The sequence below is a fragment of the Grampus griseus genome, assembly GCF_964374135.1.
Source record: "Grampus griseus genome assembly, chromosome: 18".
Classification (NCBI taxonomy): Eukaryota; Metazoa; Chordata; class Mammalia; order Artiodactyla; family Delphinidae; genus Grampus; species Grampus griseus.
Window position 1 is genome coordinate 64,981,408 of NC_139012.1, and position 25,210 is coordinate 65,006,617.

Consider the following 25,210-nt stretch of genomic DNA (forward strand, 5'->3'; position numbering starts at 1 on the left):
CTGCTGCCCTGCCCCCCTTGTCTTTCTCTTACAGCTTTATGAAATAGTCCCAACACCTAGAAGTGCACAGAGGCTAGTACAGTTGGTACGCACATGCTACCACACGGTTTTAACAATTGTCACCCATCTTGCTTGAAGCCTTCCTGTCTCCCCAGAGGCAGTCACTGATTCAGAGGTGGGCTGTTGGGGGCTCCTTTCCTTAGAGAAGCCTGCCCCACCTCCCCAGCTGGGCTGATATAGGCGGGTCCATAAGTCCTATATAGTCACCCCCCGCCCCTTTACATTTATATAAGTGTTGTCAGTGTAGGTATCATTCTGCGACTGTTTTAAAGTCAGCATGGTGTTTTTGAGTTTTAGCCATTGTTATTACATGACCTGATGTGGCCCCATACTTAACCGTAAAGTCAGGAAATTGAAGCCAGACAGCTTGAAAACCTTCTTAATGGAAAAAGTGCAAGAAGATGTGGGTGGGAGAGAGTTTCTGTCGAATTTTTAGTATAGAACTTTGTCATTTATGGGAAAATCGTTAATTTGAATCAGGCACTGTTTTGAATAGCCCAGTATCAACTTAACAAGAATTAATTGCACGTTGTATGAGAAGTTCATTGTTTTTATTTACTATGGGTGTAGTTATTGCAGTTTGGTTCCAGACAGGTGAAAGTTAAGATTTGTGGCATAAAACAGGAAGCAGATGGGGGCTAATTAAAGTTCTGTTGATGATAAAAGGATGACTGATCAAGGAACAGCTGGTTTCCCAATTTAAACACAATTTGTACTACTGTATGAAGACAGCCCTCCGCAAGTTCTCATGATTGCCTTTCAAAGGTGAAGGAATGTGTTTCAGCAAAGTGTGAAGGCTGTTGCACTCTATTTTTGTTCACCTTTTTTGCCTTTAAGCGGTTTCTCTTCAGGGTTTATCCACGATGAGGGAAGGAGTCACAAAACACAGCTGAGATTTTCAGTGGTGCTCTGTCCACTCCAGACACCTTTTTATGCCCTGGAAAAACCCGAATTCCCTTCTGTATTCTCCAAAGACGTGCCCAAGCATTTGATTTTATTCTGTATTTTTTTCTTATTTCTTCCGACACCCCCTCCTGCTGGGTTTTAAAATGTTGGTGCCCGTATCTCCCTAACTGCATCACCCTTGTACGTCTGTGTGTAGATGAGGGCTCAGAAGTGCTTTGGACGCGGTCTTGAACTGGTGTGTCTTTGAGCTCCTGGCTGAAATTATTTTGTTTGATCGTGCCCTGGATGACTTTCATCTTCAAGTGGCAGCATCTTTTGTTGCTACTGCTAATAATGGTTGGATAAACATTAAGACCCAGTGTCCAGGGATGTGTTTTGCCTAAAAAAGGTACCAGCACTCGGTTCTCTTTGAATCTGTGCAGGGCGGCGACATGAGGTTTGCTTTGCCTTTAGTCAGAGGCTAGACGTTTGCTTGACATTTTGTGTTCCTAAGTGCTTTGTGTGATTATCTCATTTTAATCCTTATAAAAACTCTTTAAAGTGGCAACTGTTGTCCCCATTTTGCAGATGAGGCAGTTGAAGCGTGGGGAGTTGAAGTGCCTCAGCCACGGTCACGTTCACTAAGTGCTAGGACTGGGTTAGCCTCCAGGCTTGTCCGACAACAGGCTCCTGGTCCTCAGCCACCCTATTCTACTGGTTTTGTGTAAAACTAGCATAAAACTATTGTTTTTTCTACTTCTGATTAAGGAAAGAGCTATTTCCTGAAAAAATAAAAAATCAGGATGCAGTTTGTGAACTTCATCTTATTTGATTATGTAAATGTGTGTGTGTGTGTGTGTGTGTGTGTGTGTGTGTGTGTGTGTATTATATGATACAGGTCCTGGCACTTGGTAGGAAATCAGTTTTTTGAATGAACACATGAAAGAGGAACAGGCATCATTTTTTTTTCCTTTTTGGGTCCCCCCGCCAAGGAAGTAGCTTTATTCTGATCTTAAAAGTTATACGTGCTTTTTCTTTTAACAACAGCAAAAAGGGCAACGTACAACTAGAAATTAAAAATCCCCATTACCTTCACCACCGAGAGACATCATCGTTATTATTCACTGAGGTTGTCTTGTAAAAGAAATGATTGACCATATAGATCCCATGTAACTGGTAATAAAGGTCACCGTTTATGTTAGTGACAGATAGCATGCACTAGAGGTTTCGGGGATGTGATAGTTGACATTCATTGTCAAATGTTGTCTGTAAGTAAACTTTCCAGTCCTAGCTGCTGTTTTTCCCCAATCTGGTTCTACAGTAGTTCTGCTACACGTTGTACTAATGAGGAGCGCCTGTGTGCAGGTTCCTCTCCTCCAGGCTCTGTTTCCATGACCCTAGAAAACTGTCTCCCTGCTCACATCACAGCTCTTACAGTGTGTGGTGTCACGGCCAGAGCTGGAGTATTTTCCTGACCTGGGAGCTGTCTCCGGAATCATAGTCATTTTTTTCATTCCGCTGTCTGAGCAAATCAACCTACCGCACTCTTCTCCTACCTTCTCTCCTCCCCTTTTCTTCTTCCTCCTGTACCTTGCTTGCCTTCCTTCCTCTCACAAAAGCATTAAGGGAGGTGGGAGAGATTTGGAAATGAAATTAGAGTGGGCCCATTCTTCTCCCCTGGTAACTCTGCCTTGTGTATTTTTGAAGATACTGATGTTGGCTCTTACTGTGAGATCTCGGGCGAGAGGCCTGTGCGGGACCTGCTTCGTCCTGAGTAACCTGACCTGCTTGGAGAGTCTGCGTCTCCTTCGTCCTTCAGAGAGTGAGAGGGCATGGTTCATGGTTCGCAGAGCGCCTGGGCTTTCCAGGGTACCTGGGACAGGTGTGTTCTTTGGTAGGAAGTGTGGATAGCTCTGCAGCTTTCAGGTAGCCTGCCCTTCTACCCTGGGCGTAATCATGAAATCTCACAAGGGCACAGTACTCTATTTATGCTTTTTGAAGAGGTTGTATCCATTACAACTCCTTTGCGGAGTTAGGACAAGTGTTATTTTTTCCACTCTATAGGCAAGAAAGCGGAGATACACAGGATATAAAATTTGTCCAAAGTCATACATACAAAGATAGAGCCAGACCTAGGTCTTCAGTCTCTTGACCACTGTCTTGCCATTAGACCAGCATTTCCCAAAGTGTGTGCTGCTAAACGTTGGTTCCACAGTATGGGCTGTGAGGAAGTGTCAGAGACGCGGTGGGTGCATGGGATCACACCCACAGAACAGAACGAAACATCTTAAGTTAGTGAAGGGCGTTGTGTTTTGCTTTGCTTTGCTTTTGTACATTAACATGAAGTTAGTGTATTAGAGACTCCAAGAATCCTGCAGTTGGGAGTCCTGTTTGAGTCGGTGTGGCCAGATATCCCGAACATACTTCCTCAGTGAACTCCTTTCACCCTAGGAGGAGCCGTTATTCTTTGGAGCGCATGTTGGAGATGCTCTCCTTGGCCATAGTGTACCGCCTTGTCCTGGATTTACTTTGGAGGTGCTCCAGGAGCCCTCAGTGGTTAGAGGAAAATCTAACCTTTGGCGACCTGGAGGACGAATCCACATGGGCAGTGGTTGGAGATAGAGACTACCCTGGGGCGGGGGGGGGGGTGGGAGGCTGGCCATGGGGAATCCTGTCATCATGTCATTGTCGGCAGTTCAGCAGGACCTTTGTGGAGTAGGATTTTAACCGGGACGCAGGAAGGTTCTCAGTCAACAGGATCAGCATTCCAGGAACGGTTGTCAGAGTTGTTAGGTAAAGATTCATGAACTATAGCCTGAGTGACAGCTGCACTGTTTGGCAAGGATGGACTTAAGAAATTTGGACCCAGAACAGCACACTGCTTCCTCTTGGCAGGTGTTGGAAGTGAGGCACATTCCCCGAGTGAGGCCGTCTGTGTCAACACCCCTCCCCCCAGCTCTCGTTTAATATTTAATATTCAGCTTTGCTGCTTTTGTTGCTCTCATTAGATTGCTTGATTATGATAGCGGGGCAGGTTCTGCATCCCTCTCATCAGTCAGCCCTCTGCTTTGGGGGAAGCAGAACCTCTTAACAAAACTCTTTTATTTTGAGATGAATTGTTCCAGCCAGGCAGAAATGATTTATTATTTTGCATTGAAACCTCAAACTAAGGAAGCAAATGCAGCTTCTCAGAACTGATCTTGGGCATTGCACTTGATGTTCTCTTCTCTCCTCTCCTCTCCTCTTCTCTTCTCTTCTCTTCTCTATTCTCCTCCCTCCCTTCCTTCCATACCTAAGCTAAGCTTTTCCAGGAGTTGAGTGTACATGAAAAGTTCACATAAAGTATTTTCTATCCAGAAGATACAAACTCTGAATTAAGGGAACTGCTTTTGTTTGGTTTTGTTTGCTTTGGTGGGGAGAACAGAAGGATCCTAGTAGGAGCAATGGTTGGGAGAAAGCGCTGTGAAATAGATGGGAGGTTAATAACCTGTGGTGTGGTATTTCTCTCAGCAAGTGTTCCTCAGGGCTTCTCCAGGAAAGTGATCAGACCAAGTATTGGACTGTGAGATCTTCCTTTTACAAAATGTTTGAACTGCCTGCTATTGTTTGTTTGCTGGTAACTTTGTGACTTTTAAATCTGGTTGTAAATTGCACGGCACTAACTTATTTTGGGGGCAGAAAGGAAAGGAAGCAGATAGAGGCCAGGGCTCCTGGGCTGTGGAAGAGGAAAGGTCGATGGGATCTGCTGAGGGTAGGGTTTACACCCACAGTCATGCTTTTATAATCAAATTCTGATGGGATAGTCAGCCGTTAAAAATTAAGTTCCCAAGATTTAGACCTCTTTCCTGTGTGTGTGCGTGTGTGGTGCCTTTCAGGATGATGGAAGTGTGTATGTGGTTGGAGGGAGTGTTGTGTGTGTGGGTGGTTACTGGGGAGAAAATGCCATCTCAGTTTATCCTCATGCCACTGCTGTCCAGCCATGGGCCAGTCTCGGCCCTGGATCTCATATGCATCTACTAAGGTACTGAATAACTGAGTGATTTGTTGTAGCTTTATCCTTGTTTATGTGGAACAGTCCATGGTTACATTGTAGGGCATTATTTCCTTTAATTTCCCTTTAGCCTTTCAAAACAACCTGAAAGATGTTATGGTTGAGCCTAGACAATGACCTCAAGAAACAAAAATAAACCTTTCTAAAAGTAAGAACGGGATTTGTATGCCAAATGTTGTGAACGATGGATAAAAGTATGAAAACACAGCAGACTTTACGAATTTTAGAATTTGTTTTCAAAACAAATGGTCCCGGTCCCAGTCTCCTGCCCTCCTCTGACTATGAAAAAATCAGATATTATACCACGAGTTTCAAAACAACCAAGTAGCATTTGAATCATGAGACAAAAGCCCGGCAGCAGCTTTAATATAAAACCCCATCATTTTCAGCGAGATCCTCAAGGTGACCCTTGTCATCCGCCTCTCCACACAAGCTGTGGCAGCCTCCTGTTGGGGGAGTGATTTGAACAAAGGGCACCTTTCAGGGTGGGGAAGAACCATACTGAAGACAGCACCTCCCCGAGGTGCTTTTGCTTATCAACAAACATTTATATGCACATGAAAACACAGACGTCGCACATACTTAAATTTTTGGATAATCAAAAATATCTGCTTTCCGAGCAGGACACAGTCTCTCCATTTTCCCCTGCTGTCTCGTGGGAAGACAGGTTGGCCCTTTCCTCTAGGTTCCACGTCGTAACTTTATTCTGATCTTTTCTCGCTCTCCTGAGTGTTGCGTGTCGGATAAAATACAAGCTCCTAGCTCATTTTTAAAAGTCCCCTCCCACCTTATTTTCCCCTCTTTCTGCGTCTGAACTCAAATACAGCCACTCTTACCCCTTCTTTCTTCTCCAGACACGTCTTGTTAGTGCTTTTAACAAACTTTTTTGCATGTACTGATACTAATATTTGTTGGTCACTTTGTACACACTGAGCACTTAGTACTGTGGTTCAGTGAGGTAAGTACTGTTAGATTGTAAGTCACTTGCCCAGGATTACTCAGGTTTGGGTTTGAATCCAGGGCTCTCGGGTTTTAGAACACGTTACGTAGTATACCCATCACCTTTTATTCGTGTTCTGCACTCACGTCGACAATTCCCTTTTATCCAGCGATCTGAATCTTGCCTTTCCTCAATTCTAGGTTAGGGTCTTTCCTTTCTTGTTTTGAGCATGTGCCACCTTTCATTTTCGTGTTGTCAGCCATCTGTATATGACCCTGGGAGGCAGGAAAAGAGCCTCACATTACCTAGTTGTTTCAACAATACCAATATACAGTAGGGGCCCAATAAGTACCTGCTGAATGAAAATGACATTGATTGCTTTCCATTAAAAGACCCTGATTTATGTTATTGAAATGTGAATGGAAATAAATTAATTTCTCAGATTGTCTGGATTTAAATAGTTTACGTTAGACCCATTTCAACTAAGCTTTGCTTGATTTCTTGATTAATTTTGGATGGATTTTTCCATGATAAAAATGAGGGTGAAAGTTTATCTTCTGTTTGTATTCCCAATAAAAATGACTGACTCAAGATTCTGTGAGATCCTTGGTACCTCCACGCCCCTCCATCCCCCAAGAACAGAACATGCTCTGGTGCTGGCTGGGGCAGTGCTGATGGGACATGTTCTACTCCAGCCCTGACTGACCCTGGGGTCCTTTTGGAACAGTCGGGTGTCTTTATAATTTAAATAAACAAAAAACTAAATAACCCAGCCTTGAAGACTCTTCAAAAGAAAATATTTTGTTCTAAAATTGCATGCTACTCCAGTTTAATTTATAGTTACTTTGAGGATTAAAGTAGTTATACAATATATTGGTGTCTGTCTTCATCAGTTGTTTGATAGAGTTGTATCATGGACTATAAAAATGGTTAAAATGTAAAACTTCTTACCTTTGGGGGTAGAGTTGTAGTGAAGAACGATTGTTTGAAACTTTGTTCACCCACTAACAATTCTGAATGCTACTTACAACCTTATTTAGGTTGTCAGAATTTGTCTCAGTTACTTTTCCGAGTAATAAAAAAGAAAGAAAATAAATTAATACCGAAGAGACTACCTGTTGTTTAGAACAAAGCGAGAGGAGTTGAAATTAGACTGACCTCACTGCTCATAGTTGTTTGAGTATCCGTGGTAATAGGGTTAGCAACTTCTTCCAGAAAATCCTGCTTTTGTTTTAGAATATCAAGGATTTCTAGAAATTGAAATTGTTATTGTCGTTCACATTTTTAATATGCTGTGTGGTTTCCAAACGCACTCTCACTTAGCTTTCACCGTGCTCCTTTGTGTTACATGGTGGTGAGGCACAGGGCGTCATCTAAATAAGCCCTTACTCTTCTGGGAAGACCCTTAATACTGAACCATTTGGGCAAATGCATCATTTTAAGAAAGTGGAGAAAAGGCACCGCAAATGTATATACTAATATATTGTGGTGGAAGCTGTAGCAGTGGTTCAGAGTATCCTTGAATGCAGTAGCTCGGAAGAGATACAAAACATTTGTAGCATGTGCAAGATTCCAGCCACAATGGTTGCTATGCACAGTTCCATTTTGGACAAAATTCAAAGTGACAAAACTGAAAACAGTGAGCAGTGAAGTTGCAAAGAGGAGTTTAACGTGTACCATCACAGACTGTGGGCTCAGGTGAGAAGTTCTAATTCTCCATGGGTTTGAATCATCTTAAGAAATGGTTCATATAGTTATTTATTCATTCTTTCTTCGTTAGTTTCCCTCCAGTATTTAAAATAGAGCTTAACAAAACTCTCTCATTGTTTTCTCAACCCAGAACAATGAATGTGTGTTGTGTGTAGCCGGTGCATTGACAATGTTGTTCATATTTCTAAAGAGGTTATGGGTTCAAACTGCAGCATTAGAGTAAAAAGTTTAATACAAGGAAAACTTTCCAGATGGGGAGGTTTGCTGATCGCTCAGTTGGGGATCCTCAGGTGATTTGAGGATCCTTTTTGTCCTACTTGGCTTTCTTCCTCTCTTCGCTCTGGAATGTGGACCAGCCTAACCCTGGGGCTAAGCTCAAAAATAATGGAACCCACAGGAGTCATAGTAGATGTCCCCAGGTCATCTAAATCTGGTTCCAGGGCAAACTCAGTTTGGAGCCTTCCAGCATCCCCTGAGCCCTGGAGTGATCGTGGGGAAGCACATTCTCCCAGAGCTGGCCTTAATCTTGACCTGAGACCTGATTTAGGCTGCAGGTCCTGTGGGCATCACTTTGTAAATGTGTTACTTCTGGTGGAGCGTCAGTGACTCTGCAGGAGTGGGGGGACGTTCTCAGGCTCCTTCCTTGTTCAGTTGATGCAGTTTTCAGAGGTGAAGTGCTGTTCATAGCATGGGTGACAAACAAGCACAGCACCATGTTGTCGTGACAGCGCCGTGGACAAATACTGCTTGAGAAGTTAGGTGCAGGCCTCGTGTGCAGGACAGGGGCTGTGCTGGTGAGGAGGTGTGGTTTTAAGGTGGACACATTCTGAAAGGCCTTGAGAGACATGTATATGTAGGCTTTTAGGTAACCTAATAAAGCTGCATTTCTGAAACATTTTGGGGGGGTTCTTTTGGAGTCCCTGAACTGGCGTGGGTCCCGGTGGTACTGACGGAGCCTTTGTTGTTTGGAAGGAAGGTGTGGAGAGTAGGGCTGTTGTGCAGCAGACCTGCTGTGTCTGTGGTCTGTTCACTGAGGTGGATCCCTGACATCTGCAGGACCCTTGGGGACAGCTCTGGCTGGCCCAGTCTCCCACGGTGGGGGGCGTTTTGCTTTATCATGAAGTAAATGGGCCCAAATGGTTTTGCTAATATTGGGTCAGTCAGTGAATATTTGTAACTATTTGACTTGGGACAAACTGAAGAATTTTTGGGGGGGTAGCCCTAAAACAATGTGTACTTGACAAATCATTGTTGCATTAGGTTCCTTAGCCAGAATGATGGGCAAGAAGGCTGGTTTCAAGATTCTGTATAACCAAGAAAACCGTACATTGCAAATAATGTGTAATTCAGAGTGTTATATTTTATTGCAGTTTGTTGTTGTAATCTGGGTTTATCATATTTGGGTTCCAAAACAGAAAAAAAAAACACCCCACATGAACCGAGACTTTGTACTTTTTAATTCTGTTGACCATGAGTAGCAGTTTTTGGTAAATAGCTTATGCATTCAGTGGATTCATCTTTCCCTAGATTTTCCAGACAGTGAACATATTTAGGGTAAAAAGCAATTATAGATAGTACGTCCTATGGGTGGGATCTTATCCTAGAGATTCTAATCTGTCCAAGTTTCAGCCTTATTGCCTTTACATTCGTAAAGCTTTTTGTGGCTCTTGTAAGCAGTTTGGTTGCAAACCTTGAATAAACATTTACTTGACACGAACAGGTTTAACGGGCTCATCGCTAACTCTGACAAAATACTTTAAAATTCACTTTAGTTCTCTTTAGAAAACTTTAAAATGGATCAAACTACTGATATATGCTATGTTTCATTTTATGCCTAATTTAAGTTCTTCATCAGAAGAGAGTAAATGCTAATGTGTTCTTTGTTTCTGGCTTTTATTTTGTTTTGCCTCATTCCGGTAGCCAAATACATAAGGTCGTTAATTGCATTGTAAAGCGGTGTGTTTCTAAAGCCACTGACGATTGGAAAAATGGTATGGCCTGCAGAATAGACGAGGATTCATGAGGAAAATGGCAGAACCACTTCAACAGATGAGTTTCCTCTTAATATTCTGTGCTGGTGGGGCCTTCTGTGTCTGAGGCAGTCATTAGGCAAGAGCACAAAAGAGTCTGTATTCTGGGCAGTTAATGAAAAAGAAGTTTCGCAAAGGATAGGCTCCTTCAGGTCAGCTGATGGGCAGGGTGGGGAGTGGTGGCTCCTTGCTGTGGGCTTGGCAGTGCCCGCCGGTCTCTGTGCCTCCCTGGGGAAGGAGTGACTGGGTTAAAGGGTGGCCAGGGATGCCTGCTTGCCGCACTGGAACTAAATCCCAGGAGAAACAAGCTCCACTTTGAAATCCTTAGTAGCCGACACATCCTTTTTATTTTTTTTTTTTAAAAAAAAAAGGCATTTAAAAGAATTTTAGCTAAGTGAAATTTAGTCTCTGTATATCCATTACGGGGACCTTCCTAGCCAGGGTTGATGACATTCACTTGAGAGTGAGCTCTCTGGCTAGTATATGGCAACATCAGGCCCAAGTGTATAGCCGTGGGAGGTAGTTTCTGTTTTCCAGACTTTACTAAGCAGGGCTCCACAGTAGCAACTTTCACGGAGATTGTACAAGGACAGTGATTCAGATAGATGCCTCATGATCTGGAACAGAAGGGAAGATGCTTGCATCTAAGGTTTCAGCCTCACCTGGGTTGTTCTGGGTTTTGTCTTTCGGAGTTCCTGGTTTCTGATAGTGTGTAAAACACAGGGCATGAAATGGTATAGGTTTTCACATCTGAAAATTAAGGACTTACCCCTTCCTCTCATAAAATGTAGCTTTCTCTGATACAGGGTTTTCCTATGGGACACAGCATGGGGAAACATGGTGCTTCTTTTTTAATTACCACCTTCTGAGAAGCAAAAGCTTGGGATACTTTTAAAATCATTAAGTAAAGCTTCTCTTCCATCCCTGAAGATTTTTTTCTTAAGTCCTAAATGTCTGAGGTTGTTGGCTGAAAATTTACCCTGAAATATGGAGGCTTTTGGCCAACAGGAGAGCTTATTAAAGACCAGGCGAGCTGTGGAGCATCGTCTGTTTCTCTATCACAAGGTTTCCTCCTTGGCCGTCCTTCTAGGCCAGGGGTGCGTCCGTCTGCACGCCTTGTTTCCTGATACCACGGTCCCGTTCACTTTGTAACCCACCCCTTTACCCAGCACTCTGCCCTGCAGTCTGCTCTAAATCCCCCCCACCCCTCGGGGGCTCTTTCAGGGTTTGCTGTCTGTGAAGCAGGCGGCGGTGGGTGGCCACTGTGTGGGAAGAGACGCGGAAGAGCGTTGTCCTCGTAATTGCCTTCCTGGATACCAGCTCTTCACTGGCCGACTGGTGTATGTCCCGCTCCTTGAACAAGCTCGTGGACACAGGTTATGACAGGGGTCGCCCCCACAGCTGACGGAACACGGGAGTCAAACGATCCAGACTTTTACCTTTGAAATCCTCTTAAAGGGCGAGAACAATTTCTCTGTCAAAGAAGGGTTTTGCAGCTCAGTTGTGAGGACATGGAAACAGCCTCAGGAAGGCTGGCTGCCTGTTGAACAGGAAGTTTGTGATGAATGGTTTTTTAATCAGGTTGTAACCACTCATGATGGCTAAAAAATTCCTGTTTATACATCTCTTTACTTCCCATCACAAAATAGCCAACCTCTGTTCCCTCACTTTGTGCCAGGTGATGCGCTGAGCACTTTCCATGGAGATGATGCCGTCCCGCCCCTAACGATCCCAAGTAACAGTTGGTATTGTGTCCCAGACATCAAGACTGGGGCCTGGGGAGACCAGCTGACTCAGGGGTCCCACAGTCTGACCTTGGGATCCACCTCCCCACTGCCTCCTGAAAACACGAAGGTTCGCATGAGATCTTACATGTGTCTTTCTGGTTCTGTTTTACATGAGAGCATAGTCTCCGATGTGCTTTTTTTAGTAGAAGCCGATTTAATGTAGTCATCTTTTCCTTCCTTTGGAATGATTTGAGTCAGAGATAGAGCTGCTTCGAGCCAAATGTGTGTCTGTCTAGCCGCTGGAGAAGTCTGTAGCTGAGTACTGGTCTGGTCGGGGGAGAGTCATTGCATGTCCTTGACACTGGTTCTTCTAGGACTAAAGCCCCATGTGATTCTGCTTTTTGTAAATGAACACCCATAAGCCTTTCACCTGCATTTTAATCTTTCTGAACTCTATTTTCCCTAATATAAAATGAGGGTGTTAGGCCAGGTGACCTTCCCAGGGTTTTCCAGCTCACAAGTTTTATGAGGCTTCGAGTCCTCTGTCCACAGGGGTTCCCAGGGAAGCCTGAGTCCTAGTACAGACTGGGGGTGAGAGTGGCCTTTGGGGTCACTGATGTGCAGGCAAGAAGGACAGGTTTCGGGGAAATGAAATCAGCTTTACAGAAGAGCTGGATGCGAGGGCCTAGTGTGTAAGCGTGTAGATCAAGCTCTTCACAGCAAATCTTCCACTGCAGCACTTTCTCAAGTTGAATTTTTATGCTGTCGGTTGGTAACATACATCTTTCGACATCACCTGTAAAAAAGAAGCATGGGCAAAGGTCACATGTTTCCTTCTGTTTGCAAGCAAAATGCATTATTTTATGAAGTTGTTGTTTTATTAGCACCTCTAACGGGAACTCTGTTGAACAGAGATTATTCCTGCTTTCTCCTTAGTTTGTTTTCATTCTTGGAACTGCAGGAAGGGATGTGTAAAACAGAGGAAGCAGGAGGAGGGGGTGAGTCCATGCTGGGAGCCTACGAAACCATAGCGCACGTTGACAGAGTTCACAGAAATTAGACAAAATGCTTTTGGAAAAACCTAGTGTGTCTAGCGTTTTGAAAGAATTTCTAGAATTTCTAGAACAACAAGTTCATTTAGTCACGTGTTCCAGCGCCTTAGTTTGGAGCTCTTTTTGTTTGGCTTGGTGACTGTAGCTCACACCCACCCTCTCCCAGGGCGACGGGCAGTTCTAGGCTGTGGGACCTCTGAGGGCCTTTCCATTTCCCTCGTGGGTCCTCACAGCCCCTTTGCACAGGCTTTCCCTGGGCGGTGCTCACATTTGAAATTCACACTTGAGCTGCTCTGCTTTCCTTCCACAAAGAGTAACCAATTAGAATTAAAAGCAAACCATATTTTGTAAATTTATTACCCGTTGAGGCAGAACACGAGTTTTCTAAACTAGTGTTTGTGGAGAGAATTATTTCCGCTCCCTCAAGATGCATACATGTAACCTCAGTCTTAAGTATGTTCCTTTGATTCTTCTTCATGATGGTGAAGCCAAAAAGTGGTTTCTCCAGCTGGCAGTGGTGTTGTATGCAGAGTTATTTTGCATGAGATTCATTTTCTGAGCCTCAGTTTTCCTATTTTTAAAATGGGACCAATAATACCTGCCTTGTATAGGGCTCTTGCAAGGGTGGAACGAGACATGATGTATTGAAAGCCGTTTGTAAACTGTAAGGTAAATCCACGTGTAAAGTATGAAGGCCAGGGGATCCTGAGCAGGATGTATTCAGCTTAAGTTGCTGGTTTTGTTTTATTCTTGGTTAAACACAAAGACCAGAGTAGTCTTAGAATGCCCAGCAGAAAGTAGGGTGCTGCAGTGATGGGTAGAGTGGTGGCTGAGAGGTGGTGGTCTCCACGTACACTCGTGGGTGGGCTGGATGGAGCCGGGTGGGAGCTCAGGTCTGAAGGCGGGATTCAGGAGGGCAGGGGAGGAGGGAAGCAAACCGAGGGCTGGACCCCAGGCCATTTTTTCAGCCCTGGCCTTGCGGGACCAAAGAGTTCGTTAGACTTGACGGAGGTCTAGTTCTGTCTGCTCCCTTGGTTTTCTTTGTTGGGGCTTCTAGTAGACTGGAAGTTTACTGTAATAGACTAGTGCTCTCTAAACGTTTTTGTAAAAATCACATCCTTTTTGATGGTACATTTATTCATTTATACTGTACCAACATATTGTATATATTGTATAATGCATTTGCTCATTTTTATTTACTTAATTTTTTTTTGAGGCTGGAACAGACAATCTTTATTCAATGGCTAAAGAATGGAGAAACGGAACTTAGTTCTCAAATCAACTTCTCCATGCTTATTTTTTAAAAATGAGATAAAAATGTAAAGTAGGTGAAAAGTGTAAAGATTTCTTCTTGCACGTCGATGGCTGTCCAATTATTGCTTTAGACATCCAGGCTAAGGGTGTCCAGGGAAGGGGCAGTTCCTGCCCTGTGTCTTCAGCGTCTCTGGGGCCCAGCCTTGGAGCGTGGCTTCTTGCAGCCAGGAGGGCAGTGGGCCCGCAGAGCTCAGTCACAACAGTCCCCCGACGAGACACACCAGCCTGTGGCCTTGGGAGTGGCCCTGCTCTAACACCTGCCACCGCCTCCCCGTCACACGCCAGCTGAACTCAGAGCGCGGAGCCCGCACGCAAGGCTCGGCAGCCACCTTGAGGATTCTGAGAACGCGCCCGGCAAGCGCGTTTACAGACCAGCTGTAGTATCTAAATTCCTTCATTAACACCTGCCCACAGCAGACACTGTCTAGTGCAGAGAGAAAATATCTTAACTACTACCTCAAAACTGGTCTATTTTCCCAGTAACTAACATGTAAAAGCCTCGTCTTGGTGGGAACAGTACAAGGTACAATTACAAAGAAACGAGACCAATGTTTGTAATATGGGTGAGTCTCTAAAACACAGACATGTTATCTTATAGGTGCCATTATCTTAATAATAACAGCGGGCCTATCGATTGAGGTAAGGACATCTGTTATCTCATTTAATCTTCACGACAACCCCGTACATGTAGGACCTATTAATCCATTCAACAGATACTTGAGTGTCTACTTGGTGATGGAGCTGTGAGGATATAGCGCACAAGAGGACAGCCCAGGTCCCCGAGCTCATGCAGCTCATAGGGTAGTGGGGAGCCAGACATAGCAGAGTCATGCTTGTGGTGAGTAAATCAGGTCCTATGTTAGCTGCAGGCTGGGATGGGCTTCTCAGGAAATGCTTCCGGAAGGAAAGGACACTTGGGCTGAGACAGAAGTTGGGGATGGTGGTGACCTTTGGCAGGAAGAAGTCGAGGCTCCTGGACAGTCCTTTATACATCATTTTTTGTCCTGAGTGGCCATTTAGGTGGACTTGTTCCTTTCCCAGGTAGATCATAAAACACCCGGAGGGCAGACTCTGTGACTAATTCCTTCTGACATCCTTCACTGCACCCAGCATAAATCAGTCCCAATAAAAGTTACTTGGCATGAATTGGTGCACGAATGGATAGAGAAAAGATGTGGTGGAAGGCATTACATCTTCCCTGTGATGTTTTTGGGATGTCAGTCAACAAACGTTCATTGAATGTATCGTGTGTGTAGAGCATCTGTTAGGGGCTTTGAGATTAGGAGATAAAAACACACTCCAGCCCCTTGCCCTTTAAGAAGCTTGGAATCTGGTCTGTAGAGTGCACAAAATGAACACCCGAGCATTTGAAACAGCTGGCAGAGCAGGTTGAGCAAGCCAGGGCACACCGGGTGCAGGCTGCCCCTTCCCCCAACACGATCCACGGACTTCCATTGGGTCAGGCTTCCCAAGAACTCGCTGTCCTGCTCGGGGTGGCCAGGCACGCAGAAGGCGAGGGAGAGTCAAGGGCCAGGCGGCCGAGGGGCTTGTGCAGAGGGGAGCCAGCCGGGCACCAGTGAGCGGCAAGCCCGGACTGCGGAGACTACGGCTAGTGGAGGGGAAAGTTGTTGAGTGGTCTTTTTCTCTGATGGTCTCATGCAGAACCTCAGGATTTAGGTATGTGGTTTGCAGTGCACGAGTCTCCTGTCCTCTCACCCTACCTCTCTCCTCACGTGATATTTATTCGTGGTCGAAGAACTGAACAGCTCAGAGCACTGCTGTCCGCGTGTGGCTCTCTGCACAGGTCACGGGGAACCGCAATTTCCCTGCCTCGGCTGTGTCCACCGCATCCGGCAGAGATTTGCAGACATAACATCATTAATAGCGACACGTATTTTTACAAGCTTTACCTCTTCAACACCCTCCACTCCGATATTCCCCATTGGAAATCATAGCTTCTTTAATGTCCTGCTGGCTGTGTGAAAAACAGGAATTTATGTAACAAGCCCTGCGCAGCAAACCTTTTCCTGTTCGGAAAAAAATTTTTTAATTGTTGGCAAAGTTAGGAGACAGCTCTGTTGCTCAAAGAGCGACCTGAAATGTCCTCTTAGGAAAATATGTAGCATAATGTTTTGATAAGTAAGGGATTGTTCTACGTCCACTCCCCGCGCCCCCCCCCCTTTTTTGGTAAATCTAAGTGGTAAGTTAGCGTATGTCCCATCCAAGCTAGTGAATGCTTCCTGAACTTTTTAAAGATTTCATCATGACAGATTCTGCAGTCTTGTTAGAAATGTCCCCCAGGGACGTCCCTGGTGGCGCAGTGGTTAAGAATCCGCCTGCCAATGCCAGGGACACGTGTTCGAGCCCTGGTCCGGGAAGACCCCACATGCCGCGGAGCAGCTAAGCCCGTGTGCCACAACTGCTGAGCCTGTGTTCTAGAGCCCGCGAGCCACAACTACGTGAGCCCATGTGCCACAACTACTGAAGCCTGCATCCCACAACTACTGAGCCTACGCTCTAGAGCTCATGAGCCACAACTACTGAGCCTGCACTCTAGAGCCCGCGAGCCACAACTACTGAAGCCCGCGCACCTAGAGCCCGTGCTCCACAACAAGAGAAGCCACCACATTGAGAGGCCCGTGCACTGCAACGAAGAGGAGCCCCCGCTCACCGCAACTAGAGAAAGCCCGTGCGCAGCAACGAAGACCCAACGCAGCCAAAAAAAACCCCAAAAAACAAAAAGAAAGGAATGGCTTTCAGGCAAAAATAAGATTAAAAAAAAAAAAAGTCCCCCAATTGCAGTTGCAAATGATCTGATCTAATTATGTGAATCATAGAGCTGTGCCACCCCTCCCCCAGGCAGTGCAGAGCCAGGAAGCCACTGTCGAGGAAGATCTTCCCCCCTTTATCAGTTACTAAACGTGACAGGGACAGGAGTCAAGCTTCCTTTCCTCCAGAGATTTCATCGTCGCTTATCTGTGTTTCTGTTGTGTTCAAAGAACAAAATAGTCATGATGGAATATTGGGAGCACACAGTATGTGCGTGCGTGTGAGTGTGCGCGCGCACGCGCACGTAAGTAAAACCTTCCCATGGGGTTTGGGGAATCTTATGGGGATGAAATAGGACATTGGGGAATTGCAGTGCTGGGACTCTTTTTAGAGGGTTCTTGTATGTCCACAAAGTCCTCAAAGCCGGTCTTGAGTTGGGGATAGATCTGTAGGTGAGAAGGAAGAGGAGAATCTTGGCAACAGAAGAAAACCCTCACTGCCATCCACTTACACACCTGCCCAGCGTCCAGCCTGGAAGTCCCCATTCAGGGCCGGGGCTGACCCACACTCGCCTGGGCCTGGCAGAAGGGCTCATCACATAGCTGCTGTGTTGCAATCCTTGGGTGGAATGTAGTACAGAGGGTCAGAGGGCGTTTTGAAATGTGGATTTCTCAGCCTTGACTGTCCGGCCTCACTCTGACTTTTGCATCTCCTTTTAGAAAGTGAGATTTTTTCCCTTTGTTTTCTGCCTCCTTTTAATGAGGAAAATTGTGAACTCACAGTCTGTGTTGAGTCCCGGCCTACCCTGCTGTGTGCCAAGGCTTTGTTGTGGCGCAGTGATTGGCATTCAGGCATCTGCGTCCCACGGCGATGGCGTGAGGGTGTGGGTGTCGTGGCTGCATCCCGGGCGACCACAAATCCAGCCAGAGCCTTTCCGTGGCCAGGGAGGGGGGCCGCAGCGGTTCGGGGGGCTCGGTCGGCTGAGCCTTGCATTCAGTCGGCAGAGGAAGCCAGGGAAGTCTGGGGGCCACGCACACAGCACACACAGCCCTGCTCCAGGTCCCCAGGTCCCCGCCCCTGGACTTGGGATCAGGGCCCTGATGACGGAGTCTGCTGCGTGCCCTGTCTTGTGCTGGGGCAAAAAAATCTATCAGAGAAGCTCCCTCCTCCTCGGAAGCCCCCCTTTCCTTGTCCACATGTCCCAGAGGCTCTCCAGGTGCTGTCAGTCTCGCCGTGTGTCCAGTAGGGGAATTGCATTTGGGCTTCCTTGTTTACCGCCTGGCTCCACGGCTTCTGCTGGAGCTTGCGACCGTCTCTGGCACCCGTTGCAGCGTGTTCCGAGTGGAGTGGTGGGTTTGTGTTCGTGATACCCGTAAGCTCCTACCGACACCCCAGTGACTAGGAGGGGGGAAATGGGCTCAGAATGGGCGGTGCCTTGGGCCCCGCCTCCCCACCCCCCAACCAAGTTGGGATCTAACACCTTCTTCTTGGTGACCGCTTACCATGTTGCACACACCACTGAGCATTTGACCTACCTTATCTCGTGGAATCCATAGAACAGCCCCAAAGGGGCTATAAGGTACATGGGGACCAAGCAGTTACCCAAGGTTTGTAGCCAGTGAGCAGCAGAGCCACCTAAGTGCTCCCAAAACAGTTGATTTTCTTTACTAACTGTCCTAGGGGGCATGCGATTTAGTTGTGGAGCCGTACTCAGTGGATCAAAGCCACCAGCTCTCTGTCCTCTCCACCACTCTGTCCCTCCCAGACCGGCTTTTTGGCCAGAGTGTAACCTCTGACGGGTGTCAGAGGCTGAGCTAGGTGGTGCGTGCTACTGGTTATTGCTGGGAGGAGAGGGTTGTGAACAACGTTTGAATTTAAACTTTCTTTTTTTTCTTTTCTTTTCTTCTCTTTTCTTTCTTCCTCTCTCTCTCTCTCTTTCTTTCTTTCTTTCTTTTTTTCTTTCTTTTCTTCCTTCCTTTCTCTCTCGTTTTTTTTGGCAGTTCAACTTTCTAAAATTAAACAACAGCCCAGTTGTCCTTATATTCACCTATATCTGCCATGGACTTTAAGGATGTAAATGAGTCTATGTCTTACTAGTTTTCAGGCTTTTAATTCTTGACTAAGAATATATCCTGCTTCTTTTCTCTCCTTTCCGTGACCACGTGGGCCCCATAATATAAAACTTCTCACTTTGTGTAAGTGGCAAATGTGCCATCCGAAGAGAATTTGCAGTAGTTCTAGGCGTGATGGAGTGGAAAGGGGTTTTGATAGCACTTTGTTGTGGAGTGCTATTTGCATAGCAAATCCAAGTGGTTTAAAAACCAGTTCCTGTAATTTCCCGCAAAATAGAGCTGTGTAAAAGAAGGTGTTTATAATAATGCTCATTTAACTTTGTCCCGTCGTTAAATTAAGACACAGATACTGTTTTCAAGATACGATACTGTTTTTCCTTTACTGATTTGAGCTCTCACCTAGTGACTGTACCGGTTGAAATCTATACCGTAAACCCTTTCAAAACTTGACTTGTCTTCCATGTGATACGTGTCTGTATCGAATAGCGGGTTTTCCCATTGGAGGAGTATTGTATTTCTAACGTGGTGTTTTGCTTTACAGAATTCAATTCGTCATAATCTGTCCCTACACAGCAAGTTTATTCGAGTGCAGAATGAAGGAACTGGAAAAAGTTCCTGGTGGATGCTTAATCCAGAGGGAGGCAAGAGTGGGAAATCCCCCAGGAGAAGAGCCGCCTCCATGGACAACAACAGTAAATTTGCTAAGAGCCGAGGCCGAGCTGCCAAGAAAAAAGCATCCCTCCAGTCTGGCCAGGAGGGTGCCGGGGACAGCCCAGGGTCTCAGTTTCCTAAGTGGCCTGCGAGCCCTGGCTCTCACAGCAATGATGACTTTGATAACTGGAGTACATTTCGCCCTCGAACGAGCTCGAATGCTAGTACTATTAGTGGGAGGCTTTCTCCCATTATGACTGAACAGGATGATCTTGGAGACGGGGACGTGCATTCCATGGTGTACCCACCGTCTGCTGCAAAGATGGCTTCTACCCTGCCCAGTCTGTCTGAGATAAGCAGTCCTGAGAACATGGAAAACCTTTTGGATAATCTCAACCTTCTCTCATCACCAACGTCATTAACTGTTTCAACCCAGTCCTCGCCGGGCACCATGATGCAGCAGACACCATGCTACTCGTTTGCGCCGCCAAACACCAGTCTGAATTCACCCAGCCCGAACTACCAAAAATACACGTACGGCCAGTCCAGCATGAGCCCTTTGCCCCAGATGCCTATGCAAACGCTTCAGGACAGCAAATCGAGTTACGGAGGCATGAGTCAGTATAACTGTGCACCGGGACTCTTGAAGGAGTTACTTACTTCCGACTCTCCTCCCCATAATGACATTATGACACCAGTTGATCCTGGGGTGGCTCAACCCAGCAGCCGAGTCCTTGGCCAGAATGTGCTGATGGGCCCTAATTCGGTCATGCCAGCCTATGGCAGCCAGGCATCTCATAACAAGATGATGAACCCCAGCTCCCACAGCCACCCTGGACACGCTCAGTCGACGTCTGCGGTTAACGGGCGTGCCTTGCCCCACGCGGTGAACACCATGCCCCACACCTCGGGTCTGAGCCGCTTGGCCCCAGTGAAGACAGCTTTACAAGTGCCTCTGCCCCACCCCATGCAGATGAATGCCCTGGGGGGCTACTCCTCCGTGAGCAGCTGCAACGGCTACGGCAGGATGGGCATTCTCCACCAGGAGAAGCTCCCAAGTGACTTGGACGGCATGTTTATCGAGCGCTTGGACTGTGACATGGAGTCCATCATCCGGAACGACCTCATGGATGGAGATACGTTGGATTTTAACTTTGACAATGTGTTGCCCAACCAAAGCTTCCCACACAGTGTCAAGACGACGACACACAGCTGGGTGTCAGGCTGAGAGCGAGCGAGTGAGCAGGTAAGAGCACCCCGATATCAAAAGACCTTCTGAAAACAGGACTTAGAAGAGAGGAACCCAGTACCTTGCCTTGTATCTTCCATGGTCGGGGAGTTTTGGATGGCAGCTGGCCGCCCCTTGCCGAGAGGCACCTTTTATCATTCATTCTCCACCCCTTTTGCAGCTTATAAATTTTCCTTTGGAGCTTAAACGTAAGGAAGCTTTTCCTCTAACTGCTTTAGAGAGTTTCTTTCGACAGACTAGATGGCTGCATCTTTTTAGCAACTCTTCAATAAGTGAATACATTTGATACAAATCAAATGCTGAAGGGTTTTTTAAAGTGGAATTTTCTCCCACCGAATGATTTCAGAGCTGTTTGAGAAAGTCCAGCCCCCCCTGCAAGTATGTCTGTCACCCTGATATGTTGAGTTGAATTGATTTTAATTTGGCTGTATATTCAATGAGTGTGTGTGTGTATGTGTTTTCTTTCCTAGGCTACACTTAAAAGTACTTCAGATTGTCTGACAGCAGGAACTGAGAGAAGCAGTCCAAAGATGTCCTTCACCCTACCTTTTCGTTTTCTTGATTAAAAAAAAAAAAAGAAAAAAGTGTTTCTTTTTTCCTTTCGTCAGACTTGGCAGCGAAGACACTTTTCCTGTACAGGATGTTTGCCCGATGTTTGCAGGTTACGTGCTGCTGTAGATAAGGACTGTGCCATTGGAAATTTCATTACAATGAAGTGCCAAACTCACTACACCGTATAATTGCAGAAAAGACTTTTGGATCCTGGTGTGCTTTCAAGTTTTGTATATAAGCCGTAGCTACAGAATTGTATTTGTGTGCATTTTTGTTTTTTTAAATATTCATTTGGTCCAAGGAAAGTTTCTACTCTTTTTGTAATACTGTGATGGTCTCATGTCCTTGATAAGTTAAACTTTTGTTTGTACGACCTGTGTTCTGCTGAACTGATGAATGACAAAGAACCAAGCTCTCCATTCTACACCTCCATGGAACGGCTCTGGACCTGTTCACGTTGCCACATAACTCACAGGAGAACCAGTAGCCTGTTGTCCGTCTGCTGAATTAATGGACTTATCAGAACTCTTTTGGAAAAAAAAAAGAATAGAAAATAGGTTAAACGCCAGCCTTGTACAAGTCTTTTCTATTGTTTTTGGTTTGTTTTGTTTGTTTATTTTGTTATTTGCAAATTTGTACAAACACTTAAATGGTTCTAATTTCCAGATGAATGAGTTTTGATGTTATTGTTGGGACTTGAGATCATTTTTGGAATAGATATTGAACTGTAATGTTTTCTTAAAACTAGAGTCTACTTTGTTACATAGTCTGCTTGTAAATTTGTGGAATCCCAGATATTTGAAGCAGCATCCGTAATTTTCATTTTGTATTTCTAACTGGATTAGTACTAATTTTATACGTGCTTAACTGGTTTGTACACTTTGGGATGCTACTTGGTGATGTTTCTGACTAATCTTTCAATCATTGTAATTAGTACTTGCACACTCAACATTTCTGTCCCTATCTTGGCAGGAGAGTGATGTATAGTTATGAACATTTTGTGTTTCACGTTTAGGAGAACTTGATATGTTTTTATGTATGCGTTTTTAAAAGATTCCATCCGCTTCTACTATCCTGTGAATTAAGCATACCACACAGCATTGACTCTGCTGACGGATGCCTGTATGCTCTTTGTTGCAAATACTCCCGGCGGGGGGCCTCGTAATATTTGTAGATCAGAAGGGGAGATCCACCTCTAAAACAGTGCTCCTTTCTCAAGCTGGGGGTTTTGATCAACTTAACCGTTTTGAGTTGAGCTTCAGCAAAAGTTTTCCCTCGTAATACTGTGCTCTTCCTGGTCTAGGTGGAGGTTGGTTCTGTAGCTCTGCCTTGAAGAATCAGGTCCACACTCATGCTTCATCCCTCTTTCCCTCTGTCCTTGGGCTACTTGGCACCCTGTGGAAGGCCAAGTCGAAGCGGGGAATTTTTAAGTGGCACTCAAGTGATTTTTAGAATGTTTTGTGTTCATGAGTGCAGGTGGCTACCAAATGGAATAGAGCTTGCTTAAAAATCGGGGCAATGAATTTGAAAACCAACGAACCAGCTGTAAGTGGTACATTTGAGTTTATTTTAAAAAGCCTTAGCGTAAGTTAAGAATTGGAGTGTTTCTTCTGCCTTTAGCAACGCCAATTATAATTGTGATCATTATGTTGTAATATTGATCTTTTCCAATTACCTGTACTGATAGACCAAGTTAATTGGCTTTGCGTGCCATTTAATCCACCGGTGTGTTCACGTCATGTGGAACGCTGAGAATCCGCACAGTAAAAGGAACAGGTGCACAAAAACGTTCCTCTGGCCTCCTTGAGAAGGCTCTGATTTCTGTGAACCCAGCCCACTTCACACTTGCTGTGTCTTGCCTGTGAGTTGCGTCTCTGTTGGCTTGGTTTTTCCTCCGTGTTTAACAAGAACACAGGTGTTCTGATGGCGCTCTCCTCCAGGAGACAGGCTCTACTGTAAGCTCCCACAGTGACTTCTGTGCTTCTGAAAATTCATTAAAACAGCCGCCTCTCTAGCCATCTTCATTGTTGGCCACTCCAAAATAAGTCTGGTCATAGAAACCCTAGTTGTTCTGAGCAGTGCCTCCTGCACATGTGCTAGAGCTCGCTGGAGCCAGAGTACTCGTGTTCCCCTCTGGGTCCACCTGCCACCACTCCCCGCCTCCCAGGCATCACACGGTGAGACTCCCCACCGCCTTGTTCATTGAAGAGGCAACCGTAGCTACAAATCACTGTTAAAATCTTACTACTTCGTAGAGTGACTTTTAAAAAGATGTTGCTTCCTCTTGAGTCTGTGTAAATATCTTTTTTTTTTTTCCTTCAAATTTTTCTTTGTGTTGAAATTCTAACAGGAATCCTGGGTAGCTCTCCGGGGTACAGTGAAGTCCAGTGAAAGGCACCTTGTCTATTTTGAAAACAAACATTATGTGACCTCTAGTAATTCTTTTTCTGTAAGAATACTGACTTTCTGGAGTAATGAGTATATCAGTTATTGTACATGATTGCTTTGTGAAATGTGCAAATGATATCACCTATGCAGCCTTGTTTGATTTATTTCCTCTGGTTTGTACTGTTATTAAAAGCATATTGTATTATAGAGCTATTCAGATATTTTAAATATAAAGTATTGTTTCCGTAATATAGACGTATGGAATATATTTAGGTCATAGATGTGTTACTTGGAAAGTTCTGCTTTGACAAACTGACAAAGTCTAAATTAATTAGCAAATGTTGTACCCCAGTGAGCAGTAAATCAGTGAAACATCATCCCCAAAAGAGGAGAAGAGACACTTAAAATGGAAACAGTTACCCCCAAATATACAATGCGGACCCGTTCAGCTGCTGGATATATGTTATCAGTCCTCCCCTCCCACCCACCATTCCCCAACCCCCAACTGGAAATTCTTACATTCAGCTCCTAAGAGTTCTTAATTTATAACTGACTTTTAAACAAGAAGTTTCTCTTGTGGTTTTAGTTTGGGAGTAACCATTCAGTAAAAGTTGCAGTGTGGTTTATGCAAACAGAACAGCCTAGCATTACTCTTGGCCTCCTCCCTGACGGGGGCGGGGGGCTGACAGCCTGGCAGCGTGGCCAGGTGCGGCCACGTCCATCCCGTCGGGACGCAGTCACTCCCGCCCACATTTCGCTACTCGAGTTTAGTACCAGGTTCCACGTTCCCGTTCCCATACTCTCTGAGAAGTGCCTGATGATGCTGATGTACTTACAGACACAAGAACAATCTTTGCTGTTACTGTATAAAGCCATAAATGTACATAAATTATGTTTAAATGGTTTGGTGTCATTCTTTTCTAGTTGTGCAGAATAAGCTCTTAGGTTTATGGGGTTTTTTTTGTTTTTCCGTTTTTTCATGTTTTGCTCTCACGTGAGTTCAAACCTTGTCAGCCACGGTGCCACGGTTTATTCAAATCTGGTATTTCTTTGGGGGGTGGTGGAAACAGTCCCTCTGGGACCAAACTGTCATCCCCAAGAACTGAAGAGCAAGTAGACTCCCTGGTACCAAACCTCCCTGAAGCACTTCATCCGTGGAGCGCCTGACACTACATCTGGCACAGAAATGACCAGGCATATGAGATCTCGTGTTGGAATAGGTGGGGCTGAAGGGAGAAACACCTGAAGGGCAGGCTGGGGAGGGCCCTGGCTAGGAGGTCAGCGAGCAGGGATGGGTGGTGTGGTGGGAGCAGTGGCTTTCCAAGGCCACATGAAGGGGGCGGGGGCATTGTGCCTTCCACTCAGTGGCTGCAGGTTGAGGTTTCTTTCTTTGCTTTTTTTTTCAGAAAGTGCCCGAGGAATGAGCTGGGATTAGATTAATGATGTTACTAAATCCAGGATTAAAACCAGGATTAAGTCCCGTCTCTCCATGCTTCTGACTCTTTTGCTAGGCAAGGGGACATCCAAATGAGTTGGAGTAGCAAAAAGGAAATAGGTCATTCTAATGTTTGTCTGTGTAGACACTGGAAGATCAGTCCAGCTTTCAGAGTTTTCGTTTTTTCCTTACTTCCTTTCAGCAATGGAACCCTTGCTTTAAAAGACACGATAGTCAGAAGTCCAGAGTGTGGAACAGATAAGAGCATCTACCCCCAGGCCTGGGTCTTGTGCGTAGATCACTTTGAAAAGTGATCTAGTCCAAA

General features: G+C 45.4%; 1 protein-coding gene across 1 annotated transcript in view; it reads left to right on the forward strand.

Annotated features, from left to right (window-relative positions):
- The window catches only part of FOXO1 (forkhead box O1), a 92,362-nt gene extending 68,038 nt beyond the window's left edge, over positions 1-24,324 (forward strand). Inside the window, exons 2-3 of the mRNA XM_082675942.1 lie at positions 19,152-20,507; positions 20,981-24,324. Coding sequence (XP_082532068.1) covers positions 19,152-20,489 — 1,338 coding nt within the window. The 3' untranslated portion in view covers positions 20,490-20,507; positions 20,981-24,324. The remainder of the gene's footprint in view (positions 1-19,151; positions 20,508-20,980) is intronic.
- The last annotated feature ends 886 nt before the right edge of the window (positions 24,325-25,210 follow it).